Below are 25,182 nucleotides of genomic sequence, written 5' to 3'. Positions count from 1 at the left end.
GACTAAATATGGGCGTTAAGTCGGAGTGCACAGTTCTGGCTCCGGTCTCTTCCTGTAACGTGAGGAGGGACTGATGTGTTTTTAATTCATTCTTTGAGGCAGATTCAGACAGATATTAGAAAACAAACTCTGATGTGGAGTAAGAGGGAGATCAGACAGAAGCAGACGGGACAGACTCTGCACAATCATAAACTCTGATGTTACTGTTTAGGGCTAAATACATACAATAAAAAATGCTACAGACTTTGATGTAATTTTCTGGAGGTGGAAAGTCAACTGCATGATTCCACTCAAACAGAAAGTTAAAACTATACTTTGGAACATTCTTCAAATAGATGTTTTATTATGGAATATTACAGGCACAGGAATCACATTTCCATTGAAACAAGCAGGAGCACCTTCTCTAGGAGAGGCTTTTATTTGAGTCCTTTTTTTGGGTTCATACTTGGTTGTTGGGACAATCTAGTATAAAGCATTTCAAATTCAAATAAAAAAAAAATGTTTATTGTCAATTCTTCATATGAAACATATGAAGAATCAAAATTGTGTTTCGCACTCCGAAATATATAAATAAATAATAAAAAATGTAAAAGTCCAAGTGTTCTTTAAGGGAGACACAGATTCCTGCTTCCTGGTTGCCTGGTGTTTGGAGAGGGGAGAGAGTTCAGCATCCTAACAGCCTGGACAATGAAGCTATTAGTGAGTCTGGTGGTGAAGGAACAGAGGCTCCTGTACCTAATCCTGGTTGGCGGGAAGCTCCTGTAGCTCCTTCTGGAGAGCAGGAGGCTGAAGTGACTTGCATCACTCACAATTGTGATGGCTTTGCGGGTGAGTCAGGTGGTGTATGTGCAGAGGCGGGTGGTGTATGTGGTGAGGTAAGTAAGTCTTTATTTATATGGCGCTTTTCACAGACATTTTTTGTCCCCAAAGACGCTTTACAGAGCATTATTCAGCATTATTCATTCACTCTATACCTGGTGATGGGAAGCTACTATTGTAGCCACAGCTGCCCTGGGGCAGACTGACAGAAGCGCGGCTGACATGCCAATCGGCGCCATCGGTCCCTCTGACCACCACCATCACTCACACACACACCACTTTCATACTAGGCAATGTGGGTGAAGTGTCTTGCCTAAGGACACAATGATTGAATTGATTGTGTTTAACTGACCTTGACTATCAACTGTTTATGGACCTGGAGCATGTTTTGGGTTGATGGGGGAAACTGGAGCACCTGGAGGAAACCCATCCAGATACGGGGAGAAACATACAAACTCCACATAGAAAGGCCCCAGCGACCCGGGGATCAAACCCAGAACCTTCTTGCTGTGAGGCTAGCCACTCAGCCACTGTGCCGCTAAAAAGGTGGTGGTGTATATGGTGCTGTGGGTGGTGTATATGGTGTTGTGGGTGGTGTATATGGTGTTGTGGGTGGTGTATATGGTGTTGTGGGTGGTGTATATGGTGTTGTGGGTGGTGTATATGGTGTTGTGGGTGGTGTATATGGTGTTGTGGGTGGTGTATATGGTGTTGTGGGTGGTGTATATGGTGTTGTGGGTGGTGTATATGGTGTTGTGGGTGGTGTATATGGTGTTGTGGGTGGTGTATATGGTGTTGTGGGTGGTGTATATGGTGTTGTGGGTGGTGTATATGGTGTTGTGGGTGGTGTATATGGTGTTGTGGGTGGTGTATATGGTGAGGTGGTGGTGTGATGTAATTTTTTAAATGTTCGGAAGTTTTACAATTTTGACACATTTTTCTGATACATTCCAAATGAAATTCTACAATACAACCACCTTCATGTCTTTGTCTTTGTCTGTTCTTTTTCCGTGTCCTTGTCCTGAGCCTGGAGTACGTGCAGTGTCATAAGTCAGAGTTTATGAGCAGAGTGCTGTGACGAGCGCTCAGACGACCCAGTGTCAGTGAAGAGGTCACTGGGTTGATGGAGTCCAGAAAGTTGCTGCTGCTGCTGAGGCGTTCAAGTGCACTCGGTTTTCTCAGATCAGTTTTCTTAAGTCTTGTTGTGAGTATGCAGCAATTTTCAGTTTTAAAGTTTCTGTTTGTCTTATCCCAGTAAATATATTTTCTGAATCACATTAAAAAGCCTTTTATTGTCTGAGAATCAGGAAGTGTTGCATGCTAGTTGTTGTGACAGCAAAACTCTGTTCTCTGCAGTGTTGGGAGTAACAGATTACATGTACCAGAGTTACGTAATCAGAGTGCAAATTATGACTAACTGTTACGACCCAGCTCGTTTGGGTGAGGGAAGTAACAAAAATAGAAAAACAAGATGTAAAATGGAATAAATTAAATAATGTTTAATTAACAGGAATGTAAAGGTAAATTAACAAAAGACAAAAAATATACAGGAAGCAACCTAAACTAAGAAACAGAACAACAGAATAAACAGAGTTTTGTGCCAGAAAAGGGGTCACACAGGCTTACAAAAAATGAGTGGTAAAACTTAGGGACACACACTAAACCAAAACACAAGTTCCCCAAATTAAACCACATAAACCCACAAACAGAATCGAGTGACCAAATCAAAAAAGACACAAAACAGAACTAAACTAAACTACACACACACGAAACAAAATGGCAGACTGTCCACCAAGGCCAGCAGCCCCGAACAGGTGCTGGTCATCTCCTTAAATAGGGGGCGTGGCTGCAGGTGAGGTGGGCGTCGACCTGCCCCACCAATCACGGACCAGGGCTCCTGCAGCAGGAATCAAGAGAACGCTGCAGAAATATTAGAACTAAGGCCTGGGGCCGTAACAGTAACTGTATTCAGTTACAGTTACTGTTTCAGTGAGTGGTAATTGGATTACAGTTACTTTGATGAAATAAACGGATTACACGGCGGTATTTTCCTGTTTTCACATTTTGGGCTATTCCCTTTTTATTTTTTTCTTCTTTTTTTTTTCTCAGTAATTCCACTCATTGCTGGACACTAAACCAGGACTAAACCAGGTCCAAACCAGGACTAAACCAGGACTAAAACTAGAAAAGCACTCAGAGAGCGCAGACCTCCGCCAAGGACTACCCCCATTTTTTATATAAATTGCGATAAAATCAGTTTTCTGGATCAGATCCAGATCAGCCTTTGGAATATGAAAGAGGATCCCATTGTCCATCCCTGAGTCAAATTTCATGGGGTTTGGTCAATAATTAACCGAGATATTGAGAAACAAAATTTTTGGCCCCATTTACCACAATGTTAACTAAAATTTCAAAGTGATCCAGAATCCAGGATTTCTTCCGGATCACCCCCAAAATGAAATCAGTTCTTCCTTTTCACATTTCCAACAAATCCTGAAAATTTCATCAAAATCGGTCCATAACTTTTTGAGTTATGTTGCTAACAGACAAACAAACAAACAAACAAACAGACAAACGCCGGCAAAAACATAACCTCCTTGGCGGAGGTAACTAGGTCTAAACCAGGACAACACCAGGATTAAACCAGGATTAAAACCAGGTCTAAACCAGGACTAAACCAGGACTTAACTAGGTCTAAAACAGGATTTAACAGGACTAAATCCTGCTGTGTGGATGTGTTTCCTCGTTCTTCTATCAATAATATTTTTAATTTGGTTCAGTAAAGTCTGGGCTTTTCATTGTTTTTATCAGACAAAACATTTTATGTGAAGATTTCCTCGTCTTTGCTTCTCTACAGAAAATCAAGTAATCCAAAGTATTCAGATTACATTACTCACTTTAAGTAATTTAATGGATTAGGTTACAAACTACATTTTTTAAACTACAAAACCGCACCACTTGCAGCATTATGGCTGGAGTAATAAGGAGTAATACATACTGTGATTCCTTTTAATATCAAAATGCACCTGTCAAGAGAAAATGTTTGTTGCTGAAAATATCTCTGGCTTTTGTTTTACAGTGTAGCATCCATCCATCCATCCATCCATTTTCGTCCGCTTATCCGGGGCCGGGTCGCGGGGGGAGCAGCCTAAGCAGGGACTCCCAGACTTCCTTCACCCCAGACACGTCCTCCAGCTCCTCCGGGGGGACCCCGAGGCGTTCCCAGGCCAGCCGAGAGACATAGTCCCTCCAGCGTGTCCTGGGTCTTCCCCGGGGCCTCCTCCCGGTGGGACATGCCCGGAACACCTCCCGAGGGAGGCGCCCAGGAGGCATCCGGAACAGATGCCCGAGCCACCTCAACTGGCTCCTCTCGACGTGGAGGAGCAGCGGCTCTACTCCGAGCTCCTCCCGTGTGACTGAGCTCCTCACCCTATCTCTAAGGGAGCGCCCAGCCACCCTGCGGAGGAAACTCATTTCGAGCGCTTGTATCCGCGATCTCGTCCTTTCGGTCACTACCCAGAGCTCATGACCATAGGTGAGAGTAGGAACGAAGACTGACCGGTAAATCGAGAGCTTCGCCTTTCGACTCAGCTCCTCTTCACCACAACGGTCCGATACAGCGACCGCATCACTGCCGAAGCTGCCGAAGCTGCACCGATCCGCCGTCCTTCCCTCACTCGTGAACAAGACCCCGAGATACTTGAACTCCTCCACTTGAGGCAAAGACTCCCCACCCACCCGGAGAGGGCAAGCCACCTTTTTCCGGTCGAGAACCATGGCCTCGGACTTGGAAGAGCTGATCTTCATCCCAGCCGCTTCACACTCGGCTGCAAACCGCCCCAGTGCACACTGCAGGTCCTGGCTCGATGAAGCCAACAGAACAACATCGTCCGCAAACAGCAGAGATGAAATCCTGTGGTCCCCGAACCGGACCCCCTCCGGCCCCTGACTGCGCCTAGAAATTCTGTCCATAAACACAATGAACAGAACCGGTGACAAAGGGCAGCCCTGGCGGAGTCCAACATGCACCGGGAACAGGTCTGACTTACTGCCGGCAATGCGAACACAGCTCCTGCTCCGGTCATACAGGGACCGGACAGCCTTAGCAAAGGGCCCCGGACCCCATACTCCCAGAGCACCCCCCACAGGACACCACGAGGGACACGGTCAAATGCCTTCTCCAGATCCACAAAACACATGTGGACTGGTTGGGCAAACTCCCATGAACCCTCGAGCACCGATGGAGAGTGTAGAGCTGGTCCAGTGTTCCACGGCCAGGACGAAAACCACACTGCTCCTCCTGAATCCGAGGTTCGACTATCGGCCGGATTCTCCTCTCCAGTACCCTGGCATAGACCTTACCGGGAAGGCTGAGAAGTGTGATCCCCCTATAGTTGGAACACACCCTCCGGTCCCCCTTCTTATACAGAGGGACCACCACCCCGGTTTGCCAGTCCAGAGGTACTGTCCCCGACCGCCACGCGATGTTGAAGAGGCGTGTCAGCCAAGACAGCCCCACAACATCCAGAGACTTCAGGTACTCAGGACGGATCTCATCCAAACCCCGGAGCCTTGCCACCAAGGAGCTTGCCAACCACCTCAGTGACTTCGGCCAGGGTGATGGATGAGTCCGCCTCCGAGTCCCCAGCCTCGGCCTCCTCCTCGGAAGACGTGACGGTGGGATTGAGGAGATCCTCAAAGTATTCCTTCCACCGCCGGACAACGTCCCCAGTCGAGGTCAGCAGCTCTCCCCCCGCACTGTAAACAGTGTTGGTGAAGAACTTCTTCCCCCTCCTGAGGCGCCGGACGGTTTGCCAGAATCTCTTTGAGGCCGTCCGATAGTTCTTCTCCATGGCCTCCCCGAACTCCTCCCAGCTCCGAGTTTTTGCCTCCGCGACCACACGGGCTGCAGCACGCTTGGCCCACCGGTACCCGTCAGCTGCCTCAGGAGTCCCCCGAGCCAGCAAGGCCCGATAGGACTCCTTCTTCAGCTTGACAGCATCCCTTACTTCCGGTGTCCACCACCGGGTTCTGGGGTTGCCGCCGCGACAGGCACCACAGACCTTACGCCCACAGCTCCGAGCAGCTGCATTGACAATAGAGGCCGAGAATGAAGCCCACTCGGACTCCATATCTCCGGCCTCCCCCGGAATCTGGGAGAAGTCCTCCCGGAGGTGCGAGTTGAAGGTCCCTCTGACAGAGGGCTCCGCCAGACGTTCCCAACAGACCCTCACTACACGCTTGGGCCTGCCAGGTCTTTCCGGCTTCCTCCTCCGCCAGCGAACCCAACTCACAACCAGGTGGTGATCAGTTGACAGCTCAGCCCCTCTCTTCACCCGAGTGTCCAAGACACGCGGCCGGAGATCAGATGACACGACGACAAAGTCGATCATCGACCTCCGGCCTAGGGTGTCCTGGTGCCACGTGCACTTATGGACACCCTTGTGCTCGAACATGGTGTTCGTTATGGACAAACTGTGACTAGCACAGAAGTCCAATAACAAAACACCGCTCGGGTTCAGATCAGGGGAGGCCGTTCCTCCCAATCACCCCTCTCCAAGTGTCACTGTCGTTGCCCACGTGGGCGTTGAAGTCCCCCAGGAGAACAACGGAGTCCCCGGTCGGTGCACTGTCTAGTACCCCTCCCAAGGACTCCAAGAAGGCCGGGTACTCAGCACTGCTGTTCGGCCCGTAGGCCGACACCACAGTGAGAGACCTGTCCCCGACCCGAAGGCGCAGGGACGCGACCCTCTCGTTCACCGGGGTGAACTCCAACACACAGCGACTGAGCTGTGGGGCAATGAGCAGGCCCACACCAGCCGCCGCCGCTCCCCCGGCCAACGCCAGAGAAATGGAGAGTCCAGCCCCTCTCAAGGAGTTGGGTTCCAGAGCCCAAACTGTGCGTGGAGGTGAGGCCGACTATATCTAGTCGTAACGCTCAACCTCCCGCACAAGCTCAGGCTCCTTCCCCCCAGCGAGGTGACATTCCATGTCCCCAGAGCTAGTCTCCATGTCTGGAGATCTGGTCGCCGAGGCCCCCGCCGTCGACTGCTGCCCAGATCTCTCTGCACCGGCCCCATATGGATCCTCCTGCGGGTGGGGGGCCCACGTGAGGACGGCCCCACGTCGCTCCTTCGGGCTGAGCCCGGCCGAGCCCCGTGGGGGGAGGCTCGGCCACCAGGCGCTCGCTGGCGAGCACCCACCCCAGGCCTGGCTCCAGGGTGAGGCCCCGGTGACGCCAATCCGGGCGACGTAACTGGCCTCTGTGTGTGATTCATCATAAGGGGCTTCTGAACCGTTCTTCATCTGACCCGTCCCCCTGGACCTGTTTGCCTTGGGTGACCCTACGAGGGGCATGAAGCCCCCGACAACATAGCTCCTGGGATCATTCGGGCACTCAAAACCCTCCACCACGATAAGGTGACGGTTCAAGGAGGAGTGTAGCAGTGTTTCATATTTGTGGTCTGTTATTTGGAAATGTTTTGTGCTTAATTCATATACATTGTAAATCAGATGTTATATTACTTGAGTAGTTTTCTCAAATCCTTACACTTACTGACTAAAAAATACGTTGCTGAAAATAGAATGCAATTGTATTTAAAAATGTACTTTAAGTTTTTTTCTTTTGCCTGGATTGTTCCATAGAATTGCAATTAACATTTAAAAAAAATCCTTGAAAAACCTGTATTACACTGTGAGGGCAGCTCCTCTCCAGATCTAAACATTACCTCAGTCTTATTTGTCGCCATGGAGATAAGTTTAATGCCACACTGCAGAACAATTTAGACACAGCAATAACATCTCCCTGGAGAAAAGCTGCAGTTGTTGGTTTCAGACGACATCACAACATTCTACAGGTCAGTGACATTTAATACAGATGGGACAGTTAAAATGAATATTGTTAAAAGACAGATTTTTGTTGTAATCCAGTGAGTTTTTGGGTCTAATCCCTGATAGAAACAATCAGATCCAACATTTCATTAACTTTTTGGATATTTCATGACAAATTTATTTATTTATTTGTTTATTTATTTCATTCTTAAAGTATAAAAAGACATCGACAGTGTCACAACATCAGACACACAAGAAATGAATGAAAAGGAGCAGAAAGAAGAAAAAAATCTTATGTTATCTACCCCCCTTTCCCCTTTTCAAGACAATACACCAACACAGATGGTTACTGAACATTTCAAATCAGTTAAGGCACAATTATTAATCAACTGCAAACAGAAATCTTCACTATTATGCACAACAACTTAGTTTTCTTTTTCATACATACACACTGCATTCAAAACAAACATACATATAAAGCGCAATCAATAAGAAAATGGCTGTGTTCAGACTGCAGCCTGAAGTGACCCAAATCCAATTTTTTTGGCTTCTATGTTCCTGTATCTGATCTTTTAATGTCAGTCTGAACCACACAGATCTGATTTTTTCAAATGTGACCCAGGACACTTGGATATGTGCTCCTGAAACTGATACATATCTGATCTTTTGACATGTGACTTCAGTCTGAACGGCCAAAGTGCATTCATCCACCTACACGTTATCAACAAGACACAAACGTCACTGTTCTGCACTGAAGTAGGAGAAAATTGTTAATGAACTCCATGTCACTGAAGTGAAGCACATCACCACTCACCACTCTTGGCTCCATCTCCACATCCACATGTTCCTTTCAATGCCACGGCCAAAAACCTGGTCCTTCTCCTTCTCAATCTCCTCCTTAAAACAAGTAAGTTGTTCATGTTCTGGCTCCGGTACAAGAGGAACTTTAAAATCTCCAGGTGCTCAATGCTGCGTCCATGTTTGAACAACTTCCGAAAATATTCCATGTCTCCAGTGTCACATGTGGGACACTTTTGGACCGTTTAATGTTCACACTGGAGTCACACACAAGTCACATTTAACTGGAAACGTGAACGACCTCGCAAAAACATCGGATTTCACAAAAAAATCCGAATTGAGCGTTAAGCCCTGCAGTCTGAACGTAGCCTGTGTCTCCTGCCCCGACCTGAGAGTTTAACATCATCACATTCTAGAAGCAGAAAAACACTGATACTACAAATAAGTACACAGAATAACTGTAACTACTACACTCAGCAACTCTACAGAGATTCTAATACAGGGGACTCCAACCTTTTTACCTCCAGGGAGCTCCTTTACAAAATGAAAATGCCAGAGAGCTCCTCATTTTAGTGATCACAAGAAAGACACAAGAGTAATTATAAAAGCCACGGACTTATGTAGAAACATCTAGAGTCCTGTAAAACATACACTGTTTTACATTTATTAATACAGAAAGTAAAGTTAGGCGTGAAAATGGTATTGTTGTGGAAAATGATATATCTATTGATGAAAAAATAATTATTCCACTTGCGAAGCTCAGCCAGTTTTTGGAATCCAGACAAATATTTTTTTTGTTACAGCAGATATGATCACGGCCGAAGCCTGTCCTGACCAGAGATCAACATCCTCACCAGCCCCAGCATCCTCACACATTAACCTGCCCGAGCATCCCCACTCTGAGCATCTCCCCCTCCAGAGCATCTCCCAAAGCACGTGAGCTCTTAATAATTATACAGAAATACAAGTTACATATCAAAGCAGAGTGACTTTTTTCACAGACTTGTGCTTTAACTTACATTTGAGGACAGATAAGACAACACAGAGTTTCCTGAAGGCGTCGACAGTTGAGAGAAATCTTTGCACAAAATAAATTTCCATCACAATATATTTACAGTTTTAACAGTCATTTTATCAAATTTTAGTTCTTCAGCACAAAACTACAATATAACATAACTTATAATAGATTTGGCGAGCTGCTTGGAAAGAGGTGGAGAGTTATTCATGCCTCCCGAGTTTCAGGTTTGAGTTCTCTGGTCTAATGATTCTAATGTCTCCCCGTACAATCCAATCCAAGGTCCTCCTCATCACCTACAAGTCCCTCCATCACCTGGCCCCTCCCTCCATCACCTGGCCCCTCCCTCCATCACCTGGCCCCTCCCTCCATCTGCACTGTCCCACCCGCCGCTTCAGATCAGCCCGCACCAACCTCCTCACTCCCTTCGTCAGGACCAAGCACCGGACTTTGGGGGACCGAGCCTTCGCCGCTGCCGTCCCCTCCCTCTGGAACTCACTCCCACAATCCATCAGGAACTCGGACTCACTGCAGAACTTCAAATCACGACTAAAAACTCACCTGTTCAAACCGGCCAAGTAACAAAGCGCTGTTACTTTTATTTGTTTGTAAAGCGTCTTTGAGTGTCCAAAAAAGCGCTTTCATTATATGTATTATTATTATATGTATTATTATATGAGCCCGGTCAAGCAGAAGTAAACATCAAGGCCAAAAATTCAAGTTAATGCATCTGATATAAAAATGTATTGAACAGATACATATGTACTCTAGTTTATGAAACTGTTGACCTTTTTTCTGTACCATTTTTTGGTTCTAAAGTTCCATATGTTTTAAACAGACCATGTATGAAACATGGAACAAAAATTATTTCCCAAATTTCAAAGACCTGCAAAATCATGTCAATAAATGTTTGTATTTCATCATATCTTGTGTTATTCCATCTTTGAACTGTTGATGAAGGTACAGGATTTTTAAAAAAAAAGTATTTTAAATGATCAAAATTTGCTTGGAAGGACTGACATATTTTATAGAAATAGTTTCCTTTCATTTTGAAGTAATATTAAAGTATTCAGAAGAAAAAAGCGACAAATGATGTAAAATCCTGCACCTTCTACTTGTTTGTACAATTTTCCCTCCGTTACTTTTCCCTCCGTTACCATGACCTTTCTTAATAAAAAATCTCATGAGTCAAAAAGTAAGAGGTTTTTCAACCTAATCTTGTACCATATGGTAGAAAACTATATGAAGCAAATATTCAAACCAGTTTGTTAAGGATATGGAAGTGAGAACCAAGAGTTATCACTGTTTGGATTTATTGACCAAAAAGTGCTGCATATTTCATTCCCTCCGTTACCGACATGAGTTTTTAAATTTTTTTGTCAACAACTTGAAAGAATATCACAGGTTTAACTTGACCCTGTTGGAGTGTAACTCTTTCCTACATTCTGATACTTTACTTATTTCAATAGTCCCTCTAGTTTCTGAATAAGAGACATTTGAATGTCAAAAATCTGCCCCTGTTTCCCTCCGTTACCACTTGACTGTTCTGCCATTTGACGACATTTGACCTTTTAAAAGATAAAATATATGGTTTTTAATTGTTTATTGGTAACAGGCCTAATTGTACATCATTTTGAAACCCATGGATACAACAACAAGTCCCCCCCAGAGTCACTAACCGTCTGTCTCTGACGCTCCACTGTAACTCTGACTAAAATAACAGGAGCTCCCTCGTTACTCCAGCTGCTCCGGGGAAGACAAAGCTGCTATTCTCCACCATAAGCTCCGTGAGCACCACCTATCACAGGCAATGGCTGAAATGTCTTGCCCAAGGACACAATAACAGCAGCAGCAGGAGCCAGGATCAAACAGTCTCTGGGTTTGTACATGAACATCTCCACTGTGCCAAGGTCTCAGCGTTTACCCAGCTGTTTAACTCTTTTATTTTATTTATCGTCATTCACTCCACACAGAATGATCATTCTAGGCAATATGATGTCTTGCTTAAGGACATAACAACAGTTCTACCACTGCTTCCCCACTGTGGAACCTGGATTTCCCTTCAGTGACTTTATCCAAGTTAAACTGACTCCACTCTCTGTGTTTACAGGACACACACGTTACACTTATAACATTTTTATCAAACTCTCATTCAGATGTTATAGGCATTTTCATGTTTTTACGACATGGACGTGATCTAAAGAAACACATCATTCCATTTCACATTCCTCACTAAAAGAAAAGCCCAGAATTCCGTCTGTTTTTCCTCTTCTCTTTCAGATTGTAAACGTCTTTCTGTTGTATGTAGCAGCTCCTCACGAACTAACAAAGAAAACAAATGAAGTCCTGTGTTACCTGTGATGTCAACCACCCAACGTTTTATTTGATTTATTTTTTCATGGAGCACAGGATTTCTTCTGCTTTTGTTCTGTTTTGCTTCTCTCTGCGCTGAATTCCCGACTGTCCGTGAAAGCAGCACGCGGAAGCAGAGGGAACCCCGGTGATGACGTAGCTCCGCAGTGCTGCCAGAGCGGAGAATCCCCGTTCTGCCTCAGCACACATCACATCACACATCCCTTCTGCCGCCTCTACCGCCTCTGCCGCGCGTCAAACCACGGAAACGCGTCTGTCTCGCGCACAGAGCAGCGCACAGAGCGGCGCACAGTGCGGTGCTTCGGCTGTGCGTAAAGTCCAGGTCCAGTCACGGTCCGGCGCGCACACCCGCGCTCCACTTCAATAATAAATGTGAGAAATAGAACCGTGCCATCAGACAAGCCGCGCGTAATGAGCGCGCACACGAGCCGGACTCTCCTGTCCAAATAAGACTGGTTTAAAGGAACAGTGTGGAACTTTCTAGACGTGGCCCGTCGTCTCCATGACTCTATGGAAAAAGAAAGTTAAAGCCATACTTTGGAACATTGTGAATGAAGATTGACACATGATATACTATAATATATACTGCGGAATATTATTATAAACGTAACATTACCATGGAAACAAGCAGCACGAGGCCCTCCTCCAGAACAAAGAAGAGTCAGTCAGATCAATGTAGATGACCTAAAAATCACCCTTTTATTTTTGCCTGATTTTGGTTAAAAAGTGACATAATGCTGCTTTAACTCCAGTAACAGCCTCCCAACAAACCTTTACTCCAAAGAGAAAAGATTCACTTCAAAAAAGAACGAAAAGAAATCAGCCCGCTGAAGATAATTACAGATTTGGCCCCTGGCTCCTGGCCCCTGGGCGTAGGTCGCAGACGCAGCTCCTGACACAAAAGAGCCCGAGTTTGAATAGACCAGGCAGGGGACATGTAGCACCTGTCGCACCTGTCACTGCGGGGAGGGGCGGGGCCTACGCCTCCTGTTGTGTGGACGTCCAGAGCACCTGCCCTTTTACACCCGAGTGTAAAACATGTGCACACCTCTGGTTTGTACTGGTAACACCCCCCAGCCCCCAACCTCCACCCCCCAACCCCCCCAAACCATCTGCCGAGTTTAGGGCCATGGGTCAAATCCAGACTTTGAGCTTGTGACGTAGATAGTATTTGTTTTGTACATTTGATTTAATACAATTAGGATTTAATTAATTACTGATTTCCGCGCGGGAGGTGCGTTTAAGTGACTTATTCAGATCTTGGGAAGAGCCTGGGTGTTTATGACACTTCTTCTGCTGAACAGAAGCTTTATGGATGAGTAAATGTGTCAGATCAGTGAAGAGCGGGGACATGTAGAACCCGCGCGCACACGCGTGTTGCCTGGTGCGCACTGCTCGAGCTCCAGAAGGTGTTTCAAACACAGAAGCGTGTGGGCTTCATAACACCGTGTAGATTTGAACATTTACGCGTCCCGAACGCCCACGAGCGGCCATGTTGCTCCATCACGCGGATGTTGTGCGCGGAGAAGCTCCCTCACTCTCACTTTTGTTTTTGGGAGCTCGAGTGTAAAAGGCTCGGGCACGTGAAGGGTTAAGGAGGCGCAGTCAGACGCGCGTGCGGCTGAAGTCATCCGCTAGAGCGCGAGGAGGAGCGGCACAAGCACATCCCCAAAAACAACAGGCTCATCCAGGCCGAGCGCGCGGCACACTCCGCTCAGTCTGCCGCGCGGTTTTCCGACACAGATTCCACAAACAGGAGAGCGTCGAACGCGTCATGGCGTTTCTCACTCACGTCGTGAAGCTCGACAAGTCCTCTTCCTCACATCACCATCATCATCGTCAGGAGCAGCGGAGTCCAAGCGCGGCGAGGCGACTGTGCGCGCTCCAGCCGCTGTGAGGACGACATGGGACATTTGTTTGGATCTTTTCTGCGGTTCCATTTGTGATTTTGATTCTGTTTTTACGCGGTGTTGCACGTGCACCGAACGAACGGAAGAAAGAGCCAAGAAGCGGAGTGCGCGGAGGAGAGGAACCTTCTGCACTGAAAAACTATTTGGTGTGGAAGTCGTACTGTAGTTTTCTCCAGCGCAAGTTTGGATCATTCTACAATTGTGACACATTCTTCTTCTCTGTGAATGTTACTGAAACATTATCAAGTTGTGTTTTTCAAATAAACACGAACGACTCTTGAAATCAACCAAGATCCGGCTCCCTTTAGAGAGCCGTAAACATCATCTCTTGTGGAAATCTCATCCGCGCGCGCCCTCCCCCCAGCAAACGCGCGCACGAACCTGATACTCCGCCGCGCGTGGGTCTCACCTGGGGGAACAGCGAGCCGCCGGTGCAACTCGCGCAAAAGCAGCGTGGAAAGAGCGCGCGCAGGATCCACGGACCAGTGCCCAAACCGAGCGTGGACACGTGCGTAACGGACCTGAGCCAAGATGCCGGTGCGCAGGGGGCACGTGGCTCCCCAGAACACTTTCCTGGACACGATCATCAGGAAATTCGACAGCCAAAGTAAGTGTGAGGCTTCAGTGAGTTTCTGGAAAGAGCGGCTTGGCTCGGCGAGGTTCAGTTTGGATTTAATCTGAAATTATCTGCAACTTTTAAGGTCCTGTAGTGTGACCAGTGACTCTTTTGAGCTTTAATCCATGTTATAATGTTGTTCCCTCCTCAAAAACACACCTGGACTTGTGTTTTGTTTCATGAGTAACTCTTTATTTTTAGTCTGTCCACATCTCCAAACCTCCAAACGCTCTGTTCCACCTTGTGATGTCATGAAGCTGTAGTTTTCCTTCTTTTTTTTAACCTTTAGTCCAGTAGAAATTGGGCTGAAATGATCCAAATTATTCTAGTGAAGGTGTGTGGAGTTTAAAAACACAATGAACCCCTTCTGTATCACCACATGACATCACAAGGTGGAACAGAGCCTTTTCTGTTTGAGAGAAGAGCTCAAAATGTACAGGATTTGTGAATGAAACAAAACACAACTCCAGTTCTGTCCGTGATGAGGAAACAACATTAGAACATCAGAAACCAGAGTAACGCGGGCTCTTCAGATCATGAAGGATTGTGTTTGTGATTGGCTCAAAGTGGTGAACATGTCATACGGTTTGTAATAAGAGTGGACTTATGGGCGCGTACTTATAGCTTGTTTACATAACATTTACGCCGTACGTCCTTGTCGTCTGCGATTGTTTAGGTTAGACTGAAAATATCTGCGCAGCCACGTGAACGCGCGTCTGACCGTGTGCGAAACGACCCGTGTCTTTGCGACGATCACGAGCTCACCAAACTGACTCTGTGCGTAATAACTGGAATATTATGGTAACCCAATGTAGCCTGTGCGTAATGGATGTGCTCCTGCATGTTCAAGTTCACGTATTACGCTGTTTTCTGATGATCTAATGTTGTTTCCTCATCACAAACTGAGCTGGAGTTGTGTTTTGTTTCATTCACACATGTTTAACACACAAATTCTTCACATTTAGGCTGAGTTCTATTCACAAACTGATACAAACTGTCATGTGGCAATAAAACAAAGTGCTCGACTGTGTTTTTAAACTCCACACACCTTCACTAGAATCATTTGGATCATTTGAAACCTGCAGTTGCCAATGTGCCAGTGTCACCGAGTGCTTCCGCTCAATTTCATTTCTCTCCAGAGACTAGGTCAGGAACCAGAATACAACAGATGATTCGCAAAAAACGCAGAAGTGCGAGTTTGGTCACCAGCCAGTCAGAGAAGAGCCAGACTTTCTGTGTTGGCAACAATTCCCGATGATTTAAAGCTGGAACAAAGAGAATAGTTGGTGAATTTTATCAAGGGGAAAGACGTTATTGTTCTTCTTCCTATGAGATTTGGGAAAAGCTTAATATACCAGTTGGCCCCGTTAGCGGCGCATTACATATGACACGACCAAATAACAGAGACTGGTTAAATAAAAAAGTACCCGCCTCCTTGTCGAGTGAATGAATTCTAATATTGCGAGGTCAGATGTTTTCTACGGAGTGATGAATCAGACTAGCCAATCTCAACTTTAAATCCAAATCCATTTTATTTCTGTAGCACATTTTACATTTCACATTTTCCAAAGTGCTGCACACAGATCATAAAATAAAAACAACAAAAAGGTAAATTGCTAAAATTTGGTCCTGCCAGTCCTAAAACAATAAAACCAGTCAAATCAAAATAAAAGCAAAAACCATCAAAATCATAAAATAGCAGTAAATAAGTAGAATTCATTTCATGACATCACGAGGTGGAACAGAGCATTTTGAGCTTTGGATGTAGACAGACTAATAATTAGGGGTGTGTACTGCCTTGAATGTATGTCGACTTGATATATCACGATACTAAAACAGTAGATGATTTATTGTGATTTATAAATGATTAGGGGTATAACAATAACTGAAATATCATGATATCGTATCATCAAAAGTCTCACAATAATATCATGAGCTCTCACAATATATCGAATCACAAGTTCCTTTGCTTAAATGCAGGTTTTATTGTAGCAGCAGCTTATAAACATTGAGAACTACATTTCCCATGATTCATTTCAGTGCAGAAAACATGAAGAAATATGTTTTTTACTTGAATTCTTGGGATTATGGTGGAAATAATTCACACTAAAATCTTGTCAAGGTATTTAAAAACAAAAAAGTTTCCTATTTGCAATTATATCAGCCTCTTCAAAATATCACAATAAATATCGTACCGTGAGATGTATGTTGTGATAATATTGAGAGATTTGGATATTGCTACATCCCTAATTACTTCTAATAATATAATCAACTACACTTTCATGGGAACAAAACTGTATGAAATATAATTTATGTATTTTTTAAAATAATGAGAACAGTGAATGTGACTAATGATTTTTTGGGAAATATACTGTATTATTTAAAAAAAATGATTAATTGCATTTTGCATTTTGAATTGATTTGAAAAATTCTGCAGTGAAATCTCGCGATATATCACTGAATCGATTTTTTCTTACACTCCTACTAACAATAAAGGATTATTCAAACATGTGAATGAAACAAAAACACAACTCCAGCTCTGTTTTTGAGGAGGGAACAACATTCTGACTTAAAGCTCACACGGGTCTATTTTGTGTAATCATTTAGTGTAATATAAGATGTTTAAATAATAGTACATTGTTGTTATACAGATCCTGCATTGGGAGTTTCGTGATAAAAGGAGCAGAACAGGGTAGTTCCTGATTTCAAAGCAGCTTTTAGACTTTTAGACTTTTAGACATTATCGTGGTTAAGTTCAGGTTTAGTCTCGGTTACACACCAGTGAGAGTGTGTTCATACTTGCCGTTATTTGGTGCTAAAATGAAACAGTTTTTGACCTGTTAAGGACTTGTTCTGGTTTTGGTCTAATCTTTGTTTAGTTCTGATCTAGTCCAGGTTTAGTTTTGAGTTTAGTCCTGGTTTAGTCCTTATTTTGATGTGGTGAATATGTAATAAGTGCGAATTCATCCTAGTCTTGGTCTAGTCCTGGTTTAGTCAAGGCTTTGTTCTGTTTGGGTCTTGGTATAGGCGCAGTATAGACCTGGTTTAGTCCTGGTTTAGTCTTGGTTTAGTCCTTGTTGAGTCTTGAAATAGTCTTGGTTTAGTTCAAGTTTATTCTCAATAAAGACCTAATCTAGTCTTGACTTAGTCCTGGTTTAGTCTTGATTTAGTCCTGGATTAGTCCAGGCTTAGTCCTTGTTGAGTCTTGATATAGACCGCGTTTAGTCCTGGTTTAGTTCAGGTTTAGTTCAGGTTTAGTCTCGTTTTAATCTCTGTATAGTCCTGGTTTAGTCTTGATTTAGTCCCCGCATAGTCCTGGGTTAGTCCAGGCTTAGTCCTTGTTGAGTCTTGGTATGGACCGTGTTTATTCTTGGTTTAGTCCTGGTTTAGTCTTGGTTTAATTTCCATATAATCCTGATTTATTCTTGGTTTAATTTCCGTATAGTCCTGGTTTAGTCTCAGATTAGTTTCAGTATAGTACTAGTTTAGTCCTGTTTTAGTCCAGATTTAGTCTCAGATGGTTGTCTTTCATACAGTCTTGAGGTGTTTGTACTTTGTGTTGTGAAGATGTTGATTTCAGATGAAGCGTGTACTTCATGTACTTTGTGTACTGTGAGTACTGTGAGTACTCCAGTGAGGGTGATCTGTTTGTGAGCATCTGTGTTTTTTAAGGACACATACTGTGACAAATCAGATTTTATTTCTCTTTTATTCCAGTCATTTTATTTTCATTCGGTTTCTTCCTACACATTCTGCTGCTGGATTTATTATTTTCACCTAATCTTGTTTGTTGAAGCCGGGACACAAAGATGCTTTTACGACTTGTAATGTCACAAAATGAGCAAGAATTTCTTTTATGAGTCTGTATATCTTTACCGCTCGTACTGCGTCTTTATTGTAGATTGTTAAAGTAGAGGTATGTAAAATTCTTTCTGAAAATGCTTTCTGCCAGATTATAACATTGTTCCCTCATCAGTACGATATTTTATTATGATATTTTGTGGAGGTGAATGAAATGATATGTTACTTTTCTGTCATAATTCAAATAATTAAGATTCAAAAGGTGTGTAAAAGCAGTTATTGGATCATTATGTAGATTGAACTGAAACAGAGCAAAGGATCATGGTCTGTGTAGTTCTTCTCATTTTTAGCTGTTGCTGCACCACAACAAAGCAAATGAACTTGTAATTCGATATACTGTGATGACCCACAGTATTATTGTGAGGAACGCCGGCTCGAGTGTCCCATTCTCTCAGCGGGAACGTCCCCCTCCTCCCCGCGGGCGCCCCCTTCCCTTGGGCAGCACACCTGGGAGAGGGGGACGTTCTCGCCGCGTCACTGTGATGGATGGAGTTAGAAAATCAGCTTCTGTATCATAATAAAATGAAATGTGAATGTAGCGAAACCAAATGTGGGGCCTTGTTTTTGTCATTTTACTGATCTTCCCGAAGTCGCACACATTTTTTTTCAGTTTGTAATTTCAATATAATCCTCATTTGCTGGCAGAAGTTTACTCTGAAATCCTATTTTAAATGATTTCTTTCTTGTTCCTCATGTCCTGCAGCATCTGTAACTGTTCATTTGAGAAGAAATATGAATTATTTCCTTTCCTGCCGTGAACATCATTTGTAAGCAGCACAATACAAGAAGCTACAGAATTTGTTTAAAAATCATTCAGAATCACTTTTAGGCAGGTTTTAACTATGTGTTTCATTGAAATCATGATGTCAGATCAAATCCTGAAATAGTTGTAGCATGGTTATTGAGCACACAAGAGTTTCCACTGGTGGACTCTGTTTGAGACCTCGTCATGTTTGCATGTTTTGTTTGTATGTATGAACAAATATGTTGAGGGATATTGTAACTTTTGTGTGTAATTAATACAATATGGGCCCGGTCAAGCAGAAGTAAACATCAAGGCCAAAAATTCAATGCATTAATGCATCTGATATAAAAATGTATTGAACAGATACATATGTACTCTAGTTTATGAAACTGTTGACCTTTTTTCTGTACCATTTTTGGTTCTAAAGTTCCATATGTTTTAAACAGACCATGTATGAAACATGGAACAAAAAATATTTCCCAGATTTCAAAGATCTGCAAATCATGTCAATAAATGGATGTATTTCATCATATCTTGTGTTATTCCATCTTTGAACTGTTGATGAAGGGACAGAATAAAAAAAAAAAGTATTTAAAATGATCAAAATTTGCTTGGAAGGACTGACATATTTTATAGAAATAGTTTCCTTTCATTTTGAAGTAATATTAAAGTATTCGGAAGAAAAAAGTGACAAATGATGTAAAATCCTGCACCTTCTACTTGTTTGAACAATTTTCCCTCCGTTACTTTTCCCTCCGTTACCATGACCTTTCTTAATAAAAAATGTCATGAGTCAAAAAGTCAGAGGTTTTTCAACCTAATCTTGTACCATATGGTAGAAAACTATATGAAGCAAATATTCAAACCAGTTTGTTAAGGATATGGAAGTGAGAACCAAGAGTTATCACTGTTTGGATTTATTGACCAAAAAGTGCTGCATATTTCATTCCCTCCATTACCAACATGAGTTAATTTTTTGTCAACAACTTGAAAGAATATCACAGGTTTAACTTGACCCTGTTGGAGTGTAACTCTTTCCTACATTCTGATACTTTACTTATTTCAATAGTCCCTCTAGTTTCTGAATAAGAGACATTTGAATGTCAAAAATCTGCCCCTGTTTCCCTCCGTTACCACTTGACCAGACCCAAATATAATGAAATGTTTTATAGTTTCATTCTTAGTGTCATGAAGGGTACAATTCAGGGGGACTTTCCAGCTTGGGGACCTTCCAGCCAGGGAGACTTTCCATCTGATTCCCATTGTGAGACTTTTGATGATATGATATCACAATATTTTGGTTATTGTTACATCCTTTCTAAGTGATCTCTCTTGGGTGCCATTCAAACCCATTTTATGGTTAGCTGTAAGATTCTGTGCAAGACTCTCCCCAAAACCTAAGTCACCCACGCTCCTACACAACAATGCTCCATAAATATACAAAAACATGATAGAAAACTTGACAGACCTGATGAGATGCACACTGATTGTGTTGTAAAACTGCTCTGACGGTGGATTGAGCATCAAAAACAAAAGTGAAACTTATTAAATATGTTAATACATTGTTTTCAGTGAATATTGCATTTTCAACACCACAAAAAGGAACATGATCATCTAATTGTTATGTGAAGAAAAATACACCCTCTTTGATAAACATTTGCCAAAGAGTGTATTTTGTAACTGCACTTTATTTTAAGTTGGAATACCAATAGAAAAGTGTCCAAAAAGCAGTTTAAAGTCTGATATTACACTAAATTATCTCTTGTGAGCTTTAAGTCACGTAATAATGTCATTACCTCCTCAAAAACAGACCTGGAGTTGTGTTTTGTTTCATTCACACATGTTTCAGTGACTCTTTATTATAAATCTGTTTGCATCTCCAAACATCAAAACGCTCTGTTCCACCCTGTGATGTCATGTAGTTTTCGTGTGAACAGCTCGTTTTTCCTTTAGTTCAGTAAAAATTGGAGATTCCAGAGCTGAAATTACTGTATCTAAATGATTCTAGTGACATCTCAAATTGGAAGAGAGAAGAATTCAGCCTAAATCTGCAGGGTTTGTGTGTTAAACATGTGTGAATGAAACAAAACACAACTCCAGGTCTGAAGCTACATTATAGACAACATAGATCAGAAAAAAAAGCGTCATATGAGCCCTTTAAAGCGCTCATATGATGCATTCTTATGATTTAAATTCCCTTTTAAACCTGCTTTTGGTCGCCTAATAAAAAAATAAATAAAACATATCACCAGTAATGTTCTATAAGCCGTCATAAGTCATCAGAGAGTGGTGTTTAATATTTGATGTGTGCTCCGGGGGACATATGAGCCTCCCGTGTGGAGAGCCCGCTCCTGTCATCTTTGGTCTTTTTATGCAAATCTATAAACAATAGGAAAATAAACAAATGAAGCTCTTAGGTCGTGTGATCGCTATAGAGCCGTGTGTTTGTTTAGAACACAGTTTGACCGCAGAATGACTCCAGTGTTGGTTTATGGGCAGAAGAAGTCCAGAGTTTTACCTGTGACGCAACAATCTGGGCAAATTGTTGGATTAATGGATTAAACATTTGAATGAAGCAAAATACAACTCCAAGTATGTTATTGAGGAAGGAGTAAAAGTATAATTTAGCCCGTATAATATAGCCCGCAAATGGTGCGCCCTGCCAACACCATAACCTAAACGCTGTGTCCACAAATTCTATGCCTGCAAACATCGAAATGACATAGTACGCCTTTAAATGTTCTTTGCGCCCCCTGCTGGCCAACCTTGAAAAATTCCCATGTCAGTAATATATGTTTTATCTTCTAGTCATTAATAGAATTGAATTCCCAAATTTGGTACAAATCCGACAATGTTGACGTTTCATGTCTATGGTAGGGGGCGCTATAGTGTTCACTTTTCATATGTTTTATAGTGTATTATATTCAGACTGAGATCACACATTAGTGATTCAAATTTCAGCATGATCGGACTAAGCATGTGCGTGTAATATATATATATATATTTTTTTTTGGGAGGAGTTTTAGCGCCCCTGCTGGCCAACGGTGAAAAATTCGCCATGTCCATAATATACTTTTTTGCTCGTAATTATCCATAGAATTTATTTCCCAAATTTGGTGCAGATCTGATAATGTTGATGTTTCATGTCTATGCTAGGGGGCGCTATAGTGTTTTTTCATATGTTTTATAGTGTATTATATTCAGACTGAGATCACACATTAGTGATTCAAATTTCACCACGATCGGAATAAGTCTGTGCGAACAGGAGCAAATAATGTCACCTTGAAATTCGCCAAAACTTTGACCAAACTTTGCAGCTTCGCTGCACGTAAACCGTGACAGTTATCAAAAAAATCAGCTAACTTTAGATGTTCCACTTGTCTAGATGATGTACGGTGATTTTCAGCCCTGTGGGTGAAGCGCCTTCAGAGGAGTTCGTTCAAATGCAACGTCAACGAAAATGCAGACTCAAATTTGGCGTGGCCATAATAACATTTTTTGTTTGTCTTGACATGACGAATGTGTGTACCGAATTTCATGGCTCTACGACAAAGTTGAGGTCGGGACGTCTCCCATAGGCGCAATGTATTTTGACTTTTCGAGGTGGCGCTGTGTCGCCATTTTTTTATGCCCGTGTACGAAATCTATATTTTATCGAATTTTTCGCCACTTCTGAATTTTGGGCAAAGTTTGGTGAGTTTTGAACGTGTTTAGGGGGTCAAATTAGGGTTTAAAGTGCATAATAATAATAATAAATAAAAAACAACTGTTTTCTTTATTATTTGTCTCCAAAACCAAAATGAAAAAACTGATAACGATTCGTTTTTTCAGTTTTTGATTTTATGTTTAAATGAAAAATGGAAAAAACGGAAAACGACCGTTTACCTTTTTTCTGTACCATTTTTGGTTCTAAAGTTCCATATGTTTTAAACAGACCATGTATGAAACATGGAACAAAAATTATTTCCCAAATTTCAAAGATCTGCAAATCATGTCAATAAATGGATGTATTTCATCATATCTTGTGTTATTCCATCTTTGAACTGTTGATGAAGGTACATGATTAAAAAAAAAAAAAAAAAAGTATTTAAAATGATAAAAATTTGCTTGGAAGGACTGACATATTTTATAGAAATAGTTTCCTTTCATTTTGAAGTAATATTAAAGTTTTCAGAAGAAAAAAGCAACAAATTATGCAAAATCCTGCACCTTCTACTTGTTTGCACAATTTTCCCTCCGTTACTTTTCCCTCCGTTACCATGATTTTCTTAATAAAAAATCTCATGAGTCAAAAAGTAAGAGGTTTTTCAACCTAATCTTGTACCATATGGTAGAAAACTATATGAAGCAAATATTCAAACCAGTTTGTTAAGGATATGGAAGTGAGAACCAAGAGTTATCACTGTTTGGATTTATTGCCCAAAAAGTGCTGCATATTTCATTCCCTCCGTTACCGACATGAGTTTTTAAATTTTTTGTCAACAACTTGAAAGAATATCACAGGTTTAACTTGACCCTGTTGGAGTGTAACTCTTTCCTACATTCTGATACTTTACTTATTTCAATAGTCCCTCTAGTTTCTGAATAAGAGACATTTGAATGTCAAAAATCTACCCGTTTCCCTCCGTTACCGCTTGACCGGACCCCAGTGTATCGGCAGTAACCGATCTATCCGAACTATTTAATGTCAACAAACATCGTTAGTCGTTAATGATTCATTTATGTTTAGGTAAACCACAAACAACAATTTAGCTTTGTAACAAACCTTTGACGAAGTGTTCACTGCAGACACGAGCACGACCGCAAACGTAGGTTTGTAATCAACTTTTTATGGCGTTGTTCTGTCAGCTTTTCCCTAAACTGCACAACACATCGGCATTTCCCTCCAGTCGGTTCACTTCTTGCCCTCCATCTGATTTTGCGCGCTGACAAACGTCGCCCTGTAATGTCACGTGAAACCCAGATATTCAGAATTATTATTTCCATGTAAACTCCAAGGAGAATATTTTAAGTCCAAACAATTTAATCCAGAACAATTAAAAAACATCATGTGAACGTGGCCATTGTGTTCTAACAGTGAGTTTTTTAATCATTTCAATACCAGGTTTAACATTTGTGCGTTTACCTTTAGGATATTTCGTGGCAAAGTACAGTGTGATAAAGAGTAGAGGGGTGTGCAAAAATATTGAAATATCGATATATCGTATCGTTTAATGTGTTTATTTTACTAAATGATTTTGTTACAGCTACAGTTTCGTTGTTTGTTTAGTGGAAGGAAACTCGTTTGACATTTTCGCTGTTTTGAGGATTAAAATGTTTGTGTTTCATATGAACTTTGCACAAGAAGTGGTTTAACAAAGATTTTCCATGATTTAGCCTTTAACAGCAACACTTACAAAACAACAACTCAATTATAAAACAAAAATGGCCAGAAATAACAGAAGAAATATACCCTTGACCTTAAACCATGACCTTAAACTAAAGAGCTGTGGTCTTCGAAAGCAAATTGCCAAAAAAGATGAGCACAATGAGTTATTAACGCAAAAATTGCAGGGAGAGGAAGATTTGCGAACACATATTAGAAGCCTGGAAAACACTATAACTCATCTCAGGACTGAGCTAGACCAAAAGGAACCCCGCAGAGCTGCTTTAACTCAGGAAAAAATGCTTTCACACAAACTATGGAAGAAACTGGAAAATGAAAAAGACAAAAATAGAAGACTGGCGCAACACTGTGAGGAGATAAAAACCCAAAACAGACAACTGCATTCAGAGATATCTCAAATGAGAGAAAATTATGAAGACAAAATTTTGATTTTGCAGAAAAATATGCAGTTTTTGAAGGATGAAATTGAGACGCTTGAACAAAAAAATCAGGTTTTGCAAAAAAACAGTATTATTATTACTGACCTAAAACAAAAACTCTCTGACAAGGAGAAGGAGCTAAAACTAAAGGAACCACGCAGAGCTGCTTCAACTCAGGAAAAAACGCTTTCATACAAAGTATGGAAGAAACTGGAAAATGAAAAAGACAAAAATAGAAGAATGGCGCAACACTGTGAGGAGATAAAAACCCAAAACAGACAACTGAATTCAGAGATATCTCAAATTGCGATGCAGCCAAAGATCACACCCAATCGGACCCCTACAACTGACTTCTCAAGCAAAAAGGAATTATTAAGGCCATCCCCTCTTCCACCTTTCCAAAGCCACA

General features: G+C 42.3%; 1 protein-coding gene across 1 annotated transcript in view; it reads left to right on the top strand.

The window, feature by feature from the left end:
- Positions 1 to 14,277: 14,277 nt before the first annotated feature.
- The window catches only part of kcnh2b (potassium voltage-gated channel, subfamily H (eag-related), member 2b), a 620,615-nt gene continuing 609,710 nt past the window's right edge, over positions 14,278 to 25,182 (top strand). Inside the window, 1 exon segment of the mRNA XM_055150833.1 lies at positions 14,278 to 14,353. Within this exon segment, the coding sequence (XP_055006808.1) occupies positions 14,278 to 14,353 (76 nt within the window).

The sequence above is a fragment of the Boleophthalmus pectinirostris genome, unplaced genomic scaffold (genome assembly GCF_026225935.1).
Source record: "Boleophthalmus pectinirostris isolate CB_2022bp ecotype Guang Dong unplaced genomic scaffold, ASM2622593v1 HiC_scaffold_15, whole genome shotgun sequence".
In the NCBI taxonomy this organism is placed as follows: domain Eukaryota; kingdom Metazoa; phylum Chordata; class Actinopteri; order Gobiiformes; family Gobiidae; genus Boleophthalmus; species Boleophthalmus pectinirostris.
Note: the sequence above shows the minus strand (reverse complement) of the source record. Positions and strands in the feature narration are given on the sequence as shown.